The sequence below is a fragment of the Megalops cyprinoides genome, chromosome 19 (genome assembly GCF_013368585.1).
Source record: "Megalops cyprinoides isolate fMegCyp1 chromosome 19, fMegCyp1.pri, whole genome shotgun sequence".
Taxonomy (NCBI): domain Eukaryota; kingdom Metazoa; phylum Chordata; class Actinopteri; order Elopiformes; family Megalopidae; genus Megalops; species Megalops cyprinoides.
In genome coordinates this window covers 7,917,734-7,932,318 of record NC_050601.1, presented here as the reverse complement: position 1 = coordinate 7,932,318, position 14,585 = coordinate 7,917,734, and the positions used below count along the sequence as shown (strand labels likewise).

General features: G+C 41.2%; 2 protein-coding genes across 2 annotated transcripts in view; one reads left to right on the top strand and one right to left on the bottom strand.

Moving 5' to 3' along the window:
- Positions 1–695: 695 nt before the first annotated feature.
- b9d1 (B9 protein domain 1) lies at positions 696–4,398 on the top strand. The gene is made up of 7 exons (XM_036552827.1): positions 696–761; positions 1,509–1,577; positions 2,044–2,155; positions 2,683–2,779; positions 3,027–3,089; positions 3,612–3,679; positions 4,256–4,398. Exons 1-7 carry the CDS (start codon positions 696–698, stop codon positions 4,396–4,398), a joined length of 618 nt encoding a protein of 205 aa, XP_036408720.1.
- A 1,319-nt stretch (positions 4,399–5,717) lies between these two features.
- Positions 5,718–14,585, bottom strand: part of epn2 (epsin 2) — a 28,898-nt gene continuing 20,030 nt past the window's right edge. Inside the window, exons 4-9 of the mRNA XM_036552719.1 lie at positions 14,339–14,440; positions 13,461–13,581; positions 10,392–10,559; positions 9,338–9,427; positions 8,846–9,046; positions 5,718–8,505 (exon numbers count right to left, since the gene is read on the bottom strand). Of these exons, the coding sequence (XP_036408612.1) occupies positions 8,150–8,505; positions 8,846–9,046; positions 9,338–9,427; positions 10,392–10,559; positions 13,461–13,581; positions 14,339–14,440 (1,038 nt within the window). The 3' untranslated portion in view covers positions 5,718–8,149. The remainder of the gene's footprint in view (positions 8,506–8,845; positions 9,047–9,337; positions 9,428–10,391; positions 10,560–13,460; positions 13,582–14,338; positions 14,441–14,585) is intronic.

Here is a 14,585-nt window from a genome sequence, read left to right as displayed (position 1 = left end):
TTGAACCATTTTATCGTCCTTCTCAGTTCTGAGAGTACGAGAGCACGACCCTCCCTGGTTGAATAGCACTGTAGTTAGACCTATGTAACCTTATCTGGTTTTTTTAAATGTTGAAAGTAGTCCCTTGTAGAACACGAAAATGTTAACGTTATATCTGGAAAAAATCGGAAGGATACAATCGCTAAAGCCTGCATACAAATTCATTTGTTAAATGAATAATGTATGCTTAACAGAAATATGGGTGCGTGGTCACACTGCAGTAGGTTAATCACTCCAACGTTAAATGGGAAGGACGCGGCGCGAAACACATTTCAAATATTCTTCCCACATGCAGATAACGTATTCAATTATCGTTAAGCATTTTAGAATTGAATCACTATCTACTGTTCATCGTTTTCACATGAAAGGAAATGAGTCCAAAGTTACCGTAATGTTGGCAAATACTGCCATCTGGTGGAATAAATTTCCAAGCGCTTTACAGCATAAATGCGTTTTGCTCATTTGCGTCCACAAGGCCTCCATAGGATCAAGAAGAAACCTTGGCAACGGACAGAAAGCAACAGTTTTCTTGTTTGAAGAAGTATAACGTTAGTCATATATTCTCAGATAAAGACATCTAATTTAAACTAATTTAGCAGCCTACATAAACCTGCAGGTGGTTTAGCTGTCATAAAAGGCATTTCATTTACGTTGAAATGGCAGACACGAAAAACCCGTCCGTATTTCTTCTTATGATTAATGGTCAAATCGAAGAAGCATGTGTAAGTAGTTAGCTTGCGATTACCTGAGCTCAAGTCGTTTGAGTTTGCTAGCCAACAACAGTTACCACGTGTATGCTTAAACAGATAAGGTATTAGCGGTGTAATCTTAAAAACTTGTTTATTTTGCACAGAGGCATTGAGCAGATGTTGGCCAGTTTTGGAAGACAAATTATTAATTTATGGCGTTTTTTTTTTTTCGGATAACAGACACGGTTAATGCACCTTGACCAATTCCGAACGTCTCGTAACGAATTTATTGGGAAAAACACAGGAGGGATGTTGTTTTTATCATGGCGGAGGAAAAGGTGATAGTGCAGAACACAGGGAACCTTATGGCAAAAGTCCTACGTTGGACGTGTAGGTGTAACTACAACAAATAAAATTAATCTTTTTGCAATAAATATAACCATGTGTAAATCCTGTGAGCGCCTTCCAACTGTATCTGATAAAGTGAAACTGTGGAAAAATACTAACGCTAGCTAACTAACTATAATTATTACACGTTCTGGGATCCTTTGGCATCTACCCAGCAGGCAGTGTATTTTACTAATCTTAGGCGTTTCAGCATCCAAATGACATTGTCAGCACGTGTTTCAGACTGTTAAAACTGAATAAAGATGCAGTGAGTAATGGTTTAAAGGCATTGACGAATCTCAAAATGTTTTTCCATTTCATGGAGAAATGTGTTAATCTAACGTGAGCTGTTTAAATGTTTTTGATTCATCCGGTGATTTTTCTTGTCTTTAGTTTCCAGAATATGACGACCTGTATTGCAAGTATTGTTATGTTTACGGACGGGACTGGTTACCCACGTCGGTGAGTACTGGTTATATAGGAACTTCGCTCATGCACCTGTGAGTCAGTTCGCCGCGGCCTTCTCTTCCCATTCTCTTGTGTGAAATAAAACATAGTTTGAATATAATGCCACTGATACGCTGCACAGCTTCAGACACTGTCTAGGACGTGCAATCTTTACGACAGTGTTGCTTGCAAGCATTTTTGTAAAGTTGTGCCTCGTGTTTTCCTGTGTTTTTTTTTTTGGCCATGAAATGTATGGCCTGGATCCCAGTACCTTACATTGTAACACTACAAGAAGTACACTGAAAGCCAACGGGTACAAAGGCAATGCATTAACTAAATTTGATAGGGAATTATGCTCTCTCATCTTTATGAGTTAAAGACAGATCAGACTGCTAAAATGTCATGTAATGTTTCATTATTGCTCATATCTGTTGTTTCAATGAGGCCTGGAGAATAGTCCTCATGCCTTCCCTCACTGCAGGGTCTGGAGGAGGGGATCTCACAGATTGCCTCCAGGGGAAGAGATACCCAGCACAACCAGGTGTGGAACTTCCCTGTGGATATCATCTTCAAGAGCACCAACCCCTATGGCTGTGAGGGCCCCCTTCCGCCGTTACATCTCACCTGCAGCACACCTGTTAACCATCTGACAGCTGTGCTTCAAAACATCAAAACACTTACATTTACACAATACAGTGGTGACACATCATAACAACCAAGTCCTACATTCATGTATTCAAATGGGCAACAGGGTGGTACAGTGGGCAGAGGGTTTATAATCCAAATGCTGACCATTTGATCCCCAAGTGGGACACAGCTGGGTGAAGTATCTTGCCCAAGGATACAATGAAGTGCCTCAGTATCCAGCTGTAGAAATGGGTAATGTAAAAATTTCGGGTGATGTAAGTCACTCTGGGTAAGAGCATCTGCTAAACAAATGAAAAGGGGATATTGTTGGGTCAATGCACCAACACCGCATTATTTAGTATACACAATCTTCATAATGGTGTGACTCAGGATACTCACTTCCCTCAGCAGGATTCGTCACAGTATACATAGCAGACTTGCTTCACATCATTTGTCACCTCTCTGCATGGCTTATGAACGGGACTTTCTGCAGGGCCTCAAATAGTGGTCAGTGTTTACGGTCCCACCGCCTTTGGAAATGACGTGGTGCGAGGGTACGGGGCAGTTCACATTCCTTTCACCCCTGGTAGGTGAGTGCTATCCCCTGTTTCACTCTCTCTAGCCTGCACTGCTGTATAGCTGTGAACTAAAGGATATCAATCAAGCAGGGCTAGACGTGGCTAGGTATCTTTTCTCTGCCATTTCCAAATGGTCAAACACACATTTTCCAGACACAAACCAGTCTAATGAAATATACATACAACCGTACCTCCAAAGTTTAGCATAATTGTAAAAATGCCATCAAAATTACAAATGGACAATACCTTCTGTTTTCAGACATAAGAGAGCCATTCCAATGTTTGCTCCTGAATCGACTTCAAGACTGCAGCAATTCACAAGGTAACAGTTAAGCTCAAAGCATCTGAAAAGGCAAAATTTCCAAGCTTCCTGGTAAATGAAATAATTCTAAAATACATTTTTCCTGGTCTTCTGTTTCTTTTTTTCCTCCAGACATGTCACAATCTTCATCTATTTCTGGTTTTAAATAGTCATGGTTTTGAAATGACCATGTTGCTAATAGACATGAAGGGATTTTTGTACTGTTGTGATATCAACAGAATGTTGCCCAGAATGTTTAAAGGAAGATCACACAAATGTATTTTCTTTACAAGTCTATGCAAGTAAAAGGCATAAGCAGAAGATATTAAGGACACCTGTATGTCCAAAAACATTACTAATTTTTAGTTTAAAAGACCCTGAAATATTCCTCAGCTATCAGTTTTACATTGAGGCATTTTTTGATTGCCTAGGCACTAATCTCTAAGATGTATGAGTCAGTGTGGCCTGTATTTTCATTCTGATTTAGTTTGCACACAAATGTAAATGCAGCCGCTTGGGTCTCGTATACCCTCTCGTCTCCAGTTGGCTGATGGGAAGGTGTCCAGAGTTCACAGACCTCAAGGTTGCTGCCCAGGGAGAAGGAAGGGAAGGTAGGTGCATATTATGGTTGGTGCTCATTCACCAGTTTCCCCATCAGCCTTTAGACTAGGTTAAAATAACAGAGATCAAACCACATAACCTTCCACCAAATTTCAAATTCCTGTGCAAAAGGGCAACATCAGGGCATCTTTGTTTAAATTGAAAATTCAGCAGCTTGTCTTACAATTACCATGTAACATGCACAATCCAGTGGGAATTGTTTAATGGAAGACCAGTTTAAATAATCTCCAGGATAAGCATTAGATTTGCCAATGCCATACCATGTCAGAAGTTTGATAAGCCAGATCTAGAACTGCTTGTTGATTCAAGCTAAATCCACCCTCAGAAACATCCCCAGTATCATACTGAACTTATTTCATAACAATGTAATTTAAGAATTGAATGCAAAGTGCTGATCTCATAAACCTGACCTTTGATTACCCCCATCTTCAATGACATCACTGGCACCAGCTGCTGATCCTGACACTGTTTTGATATATACAGCACCACCAATGTCACAGTCAAGCAGGAACCAGGCTGCTGCAGTCACAGGAAGTTAAACGTTGACGGGTTTGTCCCTGTCTCAGTCACTAGGGTGCGCTCTCGAGGCTCTGTCACACTCTCCTTCGACATTGTGACCAAGGACATGGGGAAGCTGGGCTACGACACTGCGTGGACGGAGTCACAGCAGGCCACGAGTCTGACTGCCACACGCCCCGCCTACTTATGACCCTAGCGTCACGCCACCGCCAATGCTCCCAGTGACAAACCACCCTGCTTTGCCAGTGTTTATGGAAAAAGGCTTTGTAATGCCTCCAGAAGTATTCATGACATAAAAGTTACGATTACTGAAAGCAAGCTGGGGCATCACGTAAGCAGCATGGGTCCAACTGTCAGTGTGGTTCATTTCTACAGAAATGTCACTCCAAATGTATACAATGTTTAGATTTGGTATCACAATAAACCCACTTTATAGTATTATATATTGTATTCATTTATAATTATACTTGTTCATCTGTTTCACAACTGCCCAAGTAGGTGAAGATCTAACTGATGGCATCTTACAGGAATCTTGACTGTAAGGTGACTGTACCAAAATTCACTCTAAAATTCTGCCTAGTACAACATACATAGAATATTTGATACTTCTTGTTACCAAGTCACAATGTTATGAAGTATCATTAACACATCACTCTACAAGCAAAACCTTAAGTGATACAATTTATTTTTTACCATTGCAGCTACAGGTCCTTTATCACTCGCTGCCATTTAGATGCCGTTAAAACATCACATTTCCCATGTGACCTTCCTACAAAAACCATTACACAGAAATAAGATACAGAACAATATGTTACAATAGTACAAATGATAAATTATATTATACAGTTATAATGCCAACAAGTTGAGCACGTATCCATAAAAAAGCAGCCTGCTCCCAGTAATATGAAACAGTTTGGTAAATATACAGACACAGTAACATAAAAAACAAACTTGTTTATGCATGTACACAAAGTTAGTCCTCCACAATAAATGCAGGATGAGTACACAGTAACAGGAAACATGGAAAATACATGAACAGGTACGGGGAAACGAGACAGTCGTGACAAATTGAGCTAGATATTGTCTGTAGTTAAAGGAAACATTGCAAAACAATGTTAGCACAACATTTTTTCCTTTGAACACATTTTTTTTCCTTTTTAGCCATATAATTCCCACTTTTGCATATTTATGTTATTGTTTTCTGCAGGGATTAGCCTTTTTACAGGATTAGAACCTGCTCAAACCAACATCTACTATGTTAAAGTACACAAAACATATCTTAAAGCTGTCTTCCCCCTCTGCGAACGTGTCTTTACAGGTATGCTGGTTAAGCTGCTTACAATCAGAGTACACCTAAGATTTGTAACGAAGCTGTACAAGGACTGTGCTACCATAGCGGATCCAGCAGAGGGCACTAGCTGACACAAAAAATAAAACTAACATGGCAGTGATTTTCCAATAGTTGAAAACAATGGGGCCTAAGTTATTCTTTAAAAAAAATACATAATATTAACGGGAAACACTACAGCACCTCTTTTTGTATAAACCGTTGGGACTTTGGTAACTAAATTCTGTGATTGAGACCCTGCAAGTTTATTGTGCTTGAGAAGTGGTTCTACTTTGCAACCAGTAATGATCATGTGAAACTGATGTTATCGAGTGGTGTTTGTGAAAGATACGCAGGACGAGTAGGTGCATTTTCAGAATTTGAAATTTTAGAATGGGGCAATCTAATTAACATACTGATTTCCAACACTTCCCAAGTTTGGTTTTCTTGCATATTTTGTCTTTAGAATCAATCTGCTAACTCGTCAAAGCAGAGGGTGATGCACAGTATTAACTGCTTTTACCCTGACCTGTGACCCCACACTTTCTTCCTATAAGATCTATTCTAGCCTAAATCTCCCCATGCGTAATGGAGTAGAAAAGAAAATGGATCTGATCCCGTGTGAGGACACCCTAATGCTGTTCTTTGACAATGATCAGTAGTCCACCTTTAATTATTTAACCTATATGCAACTGAAGCTTGAGATCCGTTTCCTAGAAGAACTATTCAACAGTGAACCCCAGAGAAAGTGGATACCTGGACTGCCATAGGTACCTTCAAGCTTACTGAGGTTTTCCAAAACAATGGATGAGTCTTATACCCATGTTTAACTGGCACATTACTGTATACATGCTTGGAGCTAAAATGCATAGTCAAATGACACTATGCAGATCATTTAGTTTAAAAGACCCAGGGCCTTGGCAGGCTTTAAAACAACTGCTCCACTGTTAAATCTTTTCAGAACATCTTGAGAAAAACAGAACATTTTTGAGAGTATTTTTTTCAGGAGCTAAAATGTCCTGAGTCTTAACCGCATCTTAACAGGTATCCCCCCCACCAACACCATTCGTTTAATGAAATCTTACAGAAAAAAGCCTCCCAATTACTCATATCAACAAGTGAACATATTATTATGTATCTGTACCTTAGAAGGGCAGACAAATGCTAAGTAGCATGAGCATACTTTCACATATCTGAAGATAAACAGTTCATTACATTACAGTTAACTTATATGCACATGTATTTGCTACACATACGTTTTTGTACGTATATATGTGCATACACACAAACACGCAGTGTAGATATGTACATGCACTAACACGCTTATAAACCTGTAGAGGTGATGACCATGTATGGGAAAACGAAACAGCTCAGATAAAGGATATTGTAGGTGATTATTACAGCAAGACGGGTCAGGACCTGCCCTTAAGAAAACAATTCCCAATTCCCTTTGTTCCTTCTATGACAATTCATATTTTCTACACACATAAATAAACAGGATCTACTGGGGAAAAAAAAAAAAAAAACAGATGAGATTGTTGGATATTTCATCATAACAGCATGACTCAAAAAGAGCTAGGCAGTTGAATACTAAACTGAAGTATTAATTAGAAATTAGATTCATATTAAACTTAAGAAAAGTCACAAGAAAAATGATGAAAAGTGAGCTGTACGACAGAATAGAATTTAAATTACCATTCATCCCAATTAATAATTCCTCCAGATTGTATGCAGTAAAAAATGGCAGCTTTTGTAAAAATTAAAAGCCACCATTACACGTGTGAACCGGTTCCTTGTCACGCTTAAAAAGTACTGAAACTCCAACGGTAAAAGTTCATCCCCAAAGTGTCAGGATTGGAACCAGTCAGACAAGAAGTGCAGACTCCTCCTCTGCGTCCTAAGCAGTAACAGCACACACTTTTATCATTTGTTATGCTCCGTACTGATGCCACAGTTGATCCTTGTATCTCTTTACCTAAGGACTAATGGTGAACCAACAGTCAAAGAAACTAAAGCTTGTGCAAAATCCCTGCTTAGAACATCAAAAACATTAAATGTAAACCGATTTGAGTTCTCTAGACTGTGTGTCTACTAATGCATCCTGTAAATACACACAGTGTATATGCACTGACATAGAACTTTCAGGTTAATTTGATTAAAAAAGGTTAGCTTCAGTGAATACATTGCTTTAATAGACTAAAGACAAAAATGGAGCAGAATTCCTAAACTGTCAACCCTTTGATAAGATTAAAGCAATCAAAAGGCTTTTTTTTTTTTACTTGTTACACCCCTTTGAACAATATGCTGGCTTTTGGAGAGCTACTGTGGACTTCAAGGGTGATAGGATATCACACTCACAACACATTAATGAAACAAGAGGTTTCATTTGGGAAATTTGTGAGAAAAATACCAATTTCTGTAGGGTACCTACCTCCCACTGGGCAGACAATATGTTCTGCCTTTAAAAAAAAAAAAAACTGTAAACACTGTTGCTACTCCAAAAAGTCTTAATAAAATAGCACACCTGTCTGAAAACACAGAAAGAGTTTTATTGTCTGATGTAGGTGGTGCTCATCTGCGATGGGGACGGGCGCAGAGAGCCAGGGAGTGTCCTTCACAACAGGAAGGGGTTGGTTGTGCTGCCGGCCTGCGCGGCCGTGCCCGACGAGGGCAGCCCTGTGCTCATGAGCGGCTGGGGCATGGACATGGAGCCCGGGATGCCCATGCCCACGCCGGGCATCATGTGGCCCATGGGGGCCAGGGCCGCCATGCCTGTCATGGGCATCATGGTCATGGGACCCGGGGGAGGCATGGAGGAGAGCGGCATGGGGTCCGCGCTCATCTGGGGCAGGCCGCCGAAGCCCTGGGCGCTCATGCCCATCATGGGGCTCACCCGCATCTGGTTGAGGGTGGGAGGCTGAGGCTGGTTCACCTGGAAGGGGTTAACCTGAGCTGTGGGAGGGGCAGCTCCTGCAGGGAGGACAGGTTACACTGTAAAGCACAGTCTTTGTTTTATGGTGGAGTCTATCAATACAGTGACAGCATTTTTTTTCATCATCTCACTGTTACATGACACTGGTCATTAAATACATAATCATTCATAAATACATCAGTCACAAGCAGATATAAGGTGACCTTGTTTTCTTGTGAAAATTCACCACGGTGTGAATGTTACTCAAAATGTGCTGAGAAAGTTCTGAGAAAACCTGTGTGTGCTTGGGATTTAATCAGTTATTTTTACAGCCATCAGCCTGTGTTCGGTAGGGTAGTTGTGTAATGACCCCCTCTGGTCAGGTCAAGTGGAACATACCTGCTGCAAGGAAGGGGTTGGAGACGGGGGTGGGCTGTGGTGGCTTGGTCACGAGGGAGTCCAGGTTGACCAGCGCAGCGTTGGGGCCCAGGAAGGACTCGGGCGTTTTTCTAAGTGGGACACTCGGCTGCAAGTCAAACAGGTCAGGGCTAGCTGACGCGTTGGGCCGTGAGGGCAGGGTGGAGATTCCTCTGGCCTCTCCTGCAAATTGGAAACCATACGTCTCTCATATGGTCTGATTCATGAAATACAGGCATGCTGCTCCTTGCCCTAACGATCATATGTGATGAACAACCACTGATTCACAACCCACACAAGTAACAACAGTCCAGGTGGGAACTCCAACTACCATTGCTATGATTTTGTTTGTTATTAGGCATCCAAATTCAACACTGTTCAGGGGAGATAAACCTGGACCCACTGTGATTAAGGAATTAATGAGGTTCTGGCTAAATAATGGTTGAAGAGACACCAATTCTTGTTTTTTTCTACCTGTCTTAACTGATGAGGAACGAATGCTGTCAAAGTCAGAGAAGTCCTCCTTAGAAGTACCATTTAGTGTGCTGAACAGATCAAATTCACCTGAAAGGAAATAAGAAAACAGAAAAACATTCTTCCATTTGATTCATAAAAAGTGCTTATCTTTCACACCCAGTTGTTGCAAAGCACTGTCAATGAAACTTGCAAAGTTACTGCAATTACTGTAATTTTAGCGTAGCGTTTGATCCTATATATTGTGACTATTTTGTACATCCTCAAGTGTGGATATGGCAATAACTGAACTTGACAGCAAGCCTGGCTACAGATATTGAAATGAAGTCTGTGTTACTATTTTATCTTTACCAGAAAACCTAGAGCCTGGCATGAGGAATACATGAACAGCTGTGTGACAAACTATACTTTAGCAGTTTAGGTTACTAGCTGTGTTCTTTGCATTTTTCTGTTCCCAGAATGTGTATTTATTTACAGGATTTAAAATTGACTGTGTCCCAAATCTCACACTAGTGTACTGCATACTAATGTGCTAGCTGTGTGTAGTACATACTCTAAACTAAATCTTTTAGAATTATGAATGCGCTTCCCTGTCAGAAATCTGATTTCACAGCTTTTGACCTTAGCCACAGCAAAGTCTAGCTAGATAGTTATGGTTTCTTCCAGTATAATAAACACTACAACTGGCATGTTAACGTGTGACAGTACATCAAATGATCTATGTTAGCGTAATTGAAAACAAATATGATACACGATAAGGTCAGCTGTTCACAATCCAGCTGTTTGTATACTGACTACACACAACTATTAAAACAGTTTGCCATTTTTTCTGATTTTGAACTCTACCATCTTCCCCATACTTTTGATTTTGCTATGAATTCTGGGACCAGAACCGTGAAACACTTCCTGGATGTCCAGCCAATCCATGATTCTTTTTCTGCGATTGCAGTACAACGTCCAAGTACTACAAAAATGCTACTGTGCGAGTTGGGACACAGCCACTCTACTTGTTAAAGGATGTTACAGCAAGTCTGGCCTCCTGTATAGTTCCCACCTGTGCCAGAGGCCTGGGGGCGAGCGGCAGACCCTGACACCCAGGGGTCGGAGGCTGCTGGTGCTGTGGAGGACCCCCAGGGGTCAGCGCTCTTCATGGGAGTGGCTGAAACAGAAGCTGGCGGTGGGCCCCAAGGATCAACAGGTGCAGCTGGCTTTGAGGCTGCTCCTAAAACACAAAAGGTAAGTCGAACAGACACATTAACATTTTTAGTGCAGTGAATGCATGAAAAGTGACCGTTCCTAGAGATTTACTTTTGCCTATTTTCACATTCTGCTGAATCACCTGAGCTGGTCTGAATGCATTATTACGATGCCAACAACAATAATGCCAATTACTAGAGGAACAATAGCCTTCTGATTCCCGGAAATAAAAGCTGCTTAGAGAAAACAGAGCCCCACCAAGACCAAGCCCAAACAGCATTCTTTAGTTGCCCAACTATACAAAATCACTTAAAATGTACCTACACAGGCCTTTCTTGTCAAAATGCACTGTCATGAGTCCCTGAAAACACCGCAACCAGTATAAACACATTTGCTAGCTAATCACAGTGGAACCATTGTACCCATAAAATCTACTTTCCAGCTCACCAGCTAATTTGAGCCATGCAAAACATAACTGAGAAAACGAGTCATCTGCTCCAGAACACAACCACAAAATCCAAATTAACAGGAAAACATAAAACACAACAACCCAGCAAATTAAGAGGAAAAATACTACATCTTTCAGGTGAACTGAAGTCCATTATGCCCTTCGCTTTGTGTAAATCCTTGTGTTGACTGAGCTAGCTAATAGCTAACATCAACTAGAACAAAAATGACATGTTTACTGATCTGGTTAAAAACCACAATTGGCAACAATAATGCTCAACTTTTCAATTTTTTCCCTCTCCAAAATGACATGCATCACCAAAGGTACACTATGAAGGTGATACAACAATGTAACTGGTTGTGTCTGCTATATTATGTATATCTTCATTCATAAGTTCATGTTAACACATTAATAACCTAAAATAATACCTGACCTACCTGAGCTCGAGTGTCAGATGTAAATTACTCGCTCACTCCTGACAGGCCTGAGTGGGGAATCAGACCCCCTACCCTATATACACCATCCTATATGATGTTGTTTCATGTGACATGCATGGGAATCCATTTGGAGTAGAGGAAGTGTTATAAAATTGTGACATATCACTAGCAGCCCAAAAAACACTAAAATAACAACTTTCACCACTTCAGAATGTCAACCACAGCACCACTAACTGTGGTGCAGATATTCATCCAGGAACACTGGCCTTAGACTGACAAAATCACTGCACACTAAAAACTGCTAAATCCCACATGTGAGGGCCTGACAGTTAAAAGCAAAACAGGGACCTCCATTCAAGACTTATGTTCTCAATTGAGCATTTTCTGTAAAATACACTGACAAAACTATGTTTTTGCATTGCATTAGGACTACTTCTGCTTGGCAGTGAGGACTAATGTTATGAGAACATTAGACTGTTTGAAGAAGCGTATAAAAGGAAACTTCTGGAGCTTTCTTGACTCTCCACCTGCAGGGGCCTGGATACTGTGTCTCTTTGTTTGGTTTACACAGGAATGCGCCACTGCCGGTTGGGCCACATTTCTTAGAAGCTGCTGAGAGAGGCCGGAGCCGGCAAGCCAGCCAGGAGGGCGGTCTTGCCTGAGAGGCCCCACAAGGCCCTATCAGCCATGGGGAAATGATCTTCATCAACACAGAGAACTTAACAATTACACTAAAAAGGACTTCCTGCACAGCACAGGCCTGCCACACATGTGTATGCACATAGAAGGAGAATTTCTATATAAACACACAGGTTGATACTGCCTATTGGAAGGTGGATGATCTAATTCTGTTTTGTACCTGTATTCCATGGTAGAGCTGGAACCCGACTGGCTCTTACCTTAGGTTTTTGGTGGTTTTCCTTCATCGTTATATATACTGATGACTCAGTATATATAACGCTCAGCTCAGACCACTAATATAACTGGTGTTGGGTTGCTAATAAGTCATGCTAGCCTGGTTCCAGCTGTACATTTGAGTAGGGGTATTGAAGTGGCACTCAGAATAACAAACCGGAACACTATTCCTTGAATCAGAAATAGCTGGTACGCCTTCTTTAATGCCTCTATCCAAGAAATCCAAAACCCCCACACCTCTCCAACATGACATTCTATGTCTTCAAGGCCTAGCTCTCTACAGCAACTCAGCAAAAGAGAACATGGGCTTTGCTTTCCTTTCCTTTGAAATTATGTCAGATTATGTTCTTTGTGGCAGCTCTTAAGGCCAAATGGTCCATCTGACTTTGAAGGGAAAAAACTTTCGCAGATTGCCAGAATCACATAGATTCAAGACATGACAAGAAGGGCATCAGCCAGTGTAAAGTTAAGGAAATACCATATCAAACAGAATTCATAGAAAGGACACGTACAATGGCACATGTACTGCTGTAAGTTTCTTTGAGAGTGTCGGTTTGTTCACAGATACAGGGGGAAAAAAACCTAGTGCAAAAATTGAAACTCTAACTCAGCAAAAGTCTAAAAATAAATTCCGAAACTCAAAATGACAGTTTAAATCATTAGAGGTAGGCGTACAGTTCTGGCCCCCGAAAACCAAAATCTATCAGGCGTTACATGAGTAACCGCACCCTCTAAAGTACTACTTCTCAAACAACATATTAATACAATTAGTTAAAAATTAGACCTACAAAATGGTGGGATTAAAAACAGCACTGCTAAAGTAGAGTTAGGCACCCTACTACAAAAAGATACGAACTCTTTGACTTAAAAACTAGATATATAAAACCTGACTCTAGAAAGAAAACAAGTGGTAAACTACACGAGTTCTCATACTGGAGTTCTAACACGGAGTTTAGCTGAGCACAATACCTGTCACGGAGTGAGACAGGGTTTAAAAGGAAGAGGCAATCAAACATTGATCAGGCAGAAGCAAATGCTGAAAGAAAAAAACAGCCCGTGCAGGTGTCTACCTGAAGAGCCCTAACACAGCAGACCATGATGGGACAGAAGGTAAATGAAGGATTACCAAATGATTGCCAGGGGTCTGAGGCGGCAGCCGCTGCTCCTGTTCCCCAGGGGTCTGAAACCTGATCCGCGGGGCCTTCGGGAACCGCGTCCATTAAATCCATCAGAGATGTCTGGGCAGGCTAGGGAACAGTCATCCAGGATTAATGCCACAGTTTCATTCTACACAATTGCTCCCTGACAATTCATTTCTCAAAGCAAAGCTTACTAAAACTTCTACACTGTCAGTAGAATACTAATTTTACAGCCAGGGATAATCTAGAAATTAAAATGGCTCCTGTAATCATCTTCATATTTATATTATTAAGAAACTTTTTTATATTCAAGTAATGTACACAACATCAAAAACAAACAATTTTCTGAAGTCTCAGACCAATGAAACGGAGTCATTCAGGCAAAAAACAACTGTACTGATGAATGGTATGCAGAAAGATGGTTTACTTTTAAGTGACCTGAAATGTCCCATTAGAGATTTTCATGAGCGTTCCAATCATGTGCACCAATGCAGAAACAAGGCCAAGGAAAAAAACAAACATGGCTACAATTTGTACAGGAGAAGCGTCCACAGCTCCATAAAAGCAGTTCTCCAGAAAAACTTGCTTAGCTCATACTTTTAAAATATTATCTACTTGCACTGCTGAATATACAACTGAAACCATTAAGTTAAAGTGTCTTGCTTCAGGATGAAACAGCAGTGCCTCACCTGAGAACCGAACCTACAGTCTTCAGGTTACAAGCCCGACTGTCAAAGCGAACGCCTTAAAAATGAATAAAGAGCGGCTGAGAGTTACACTGTGAATGGAAGCAGAGCCGAGCATGGGGAACCCTTCCAGCTGAAAGCGCGCCCGCAGTGGGGTGATCCCCAAGCACAGAGCTCACCTCTTTCTTCTTCTTGGCCACTTTCCCTGTGCTGGAGTCTTTACGGCTCTCCTCCAGGGCCATCTGCAGCCTCAGGTCATCCCCACGCCGCATCCTCTCCTCCTGAAAGAGGCCACGCACACACAAACACACGCACACACACACGTGCAGGCACACATACATACACGCACACACACACACCAGATATAGTGAGATGCTGTTCATTTTGACAGTTCCACCCCCATACTGCCCAGCAACAGTAATATCA

Bases quoted from the DNA above. Each gene is read 5' to 3' on its own strand.
- b9d1 (XM_036552827.1), top strand. From the start codon at position 696: ATGGCAGACACGAAAAACCCGTCCGTATTTCTTCTTATGATTAATGGT. The intron at 1,578-2,043 runs GTGAGTACTGGT...CCCTCACTGCAG, and splicing joins GGGACTGGTTACCCACGTCG to GGTCTGGAGGAGGGGATCTC. The intron at 3,680-4,255 runs GTAGGTGCATAT...TCCCTGTCTCAG, and splicing joins CCAGGGAGAAGGAAGGGAAG to TCACTAGGGTGCGCTCTCGA.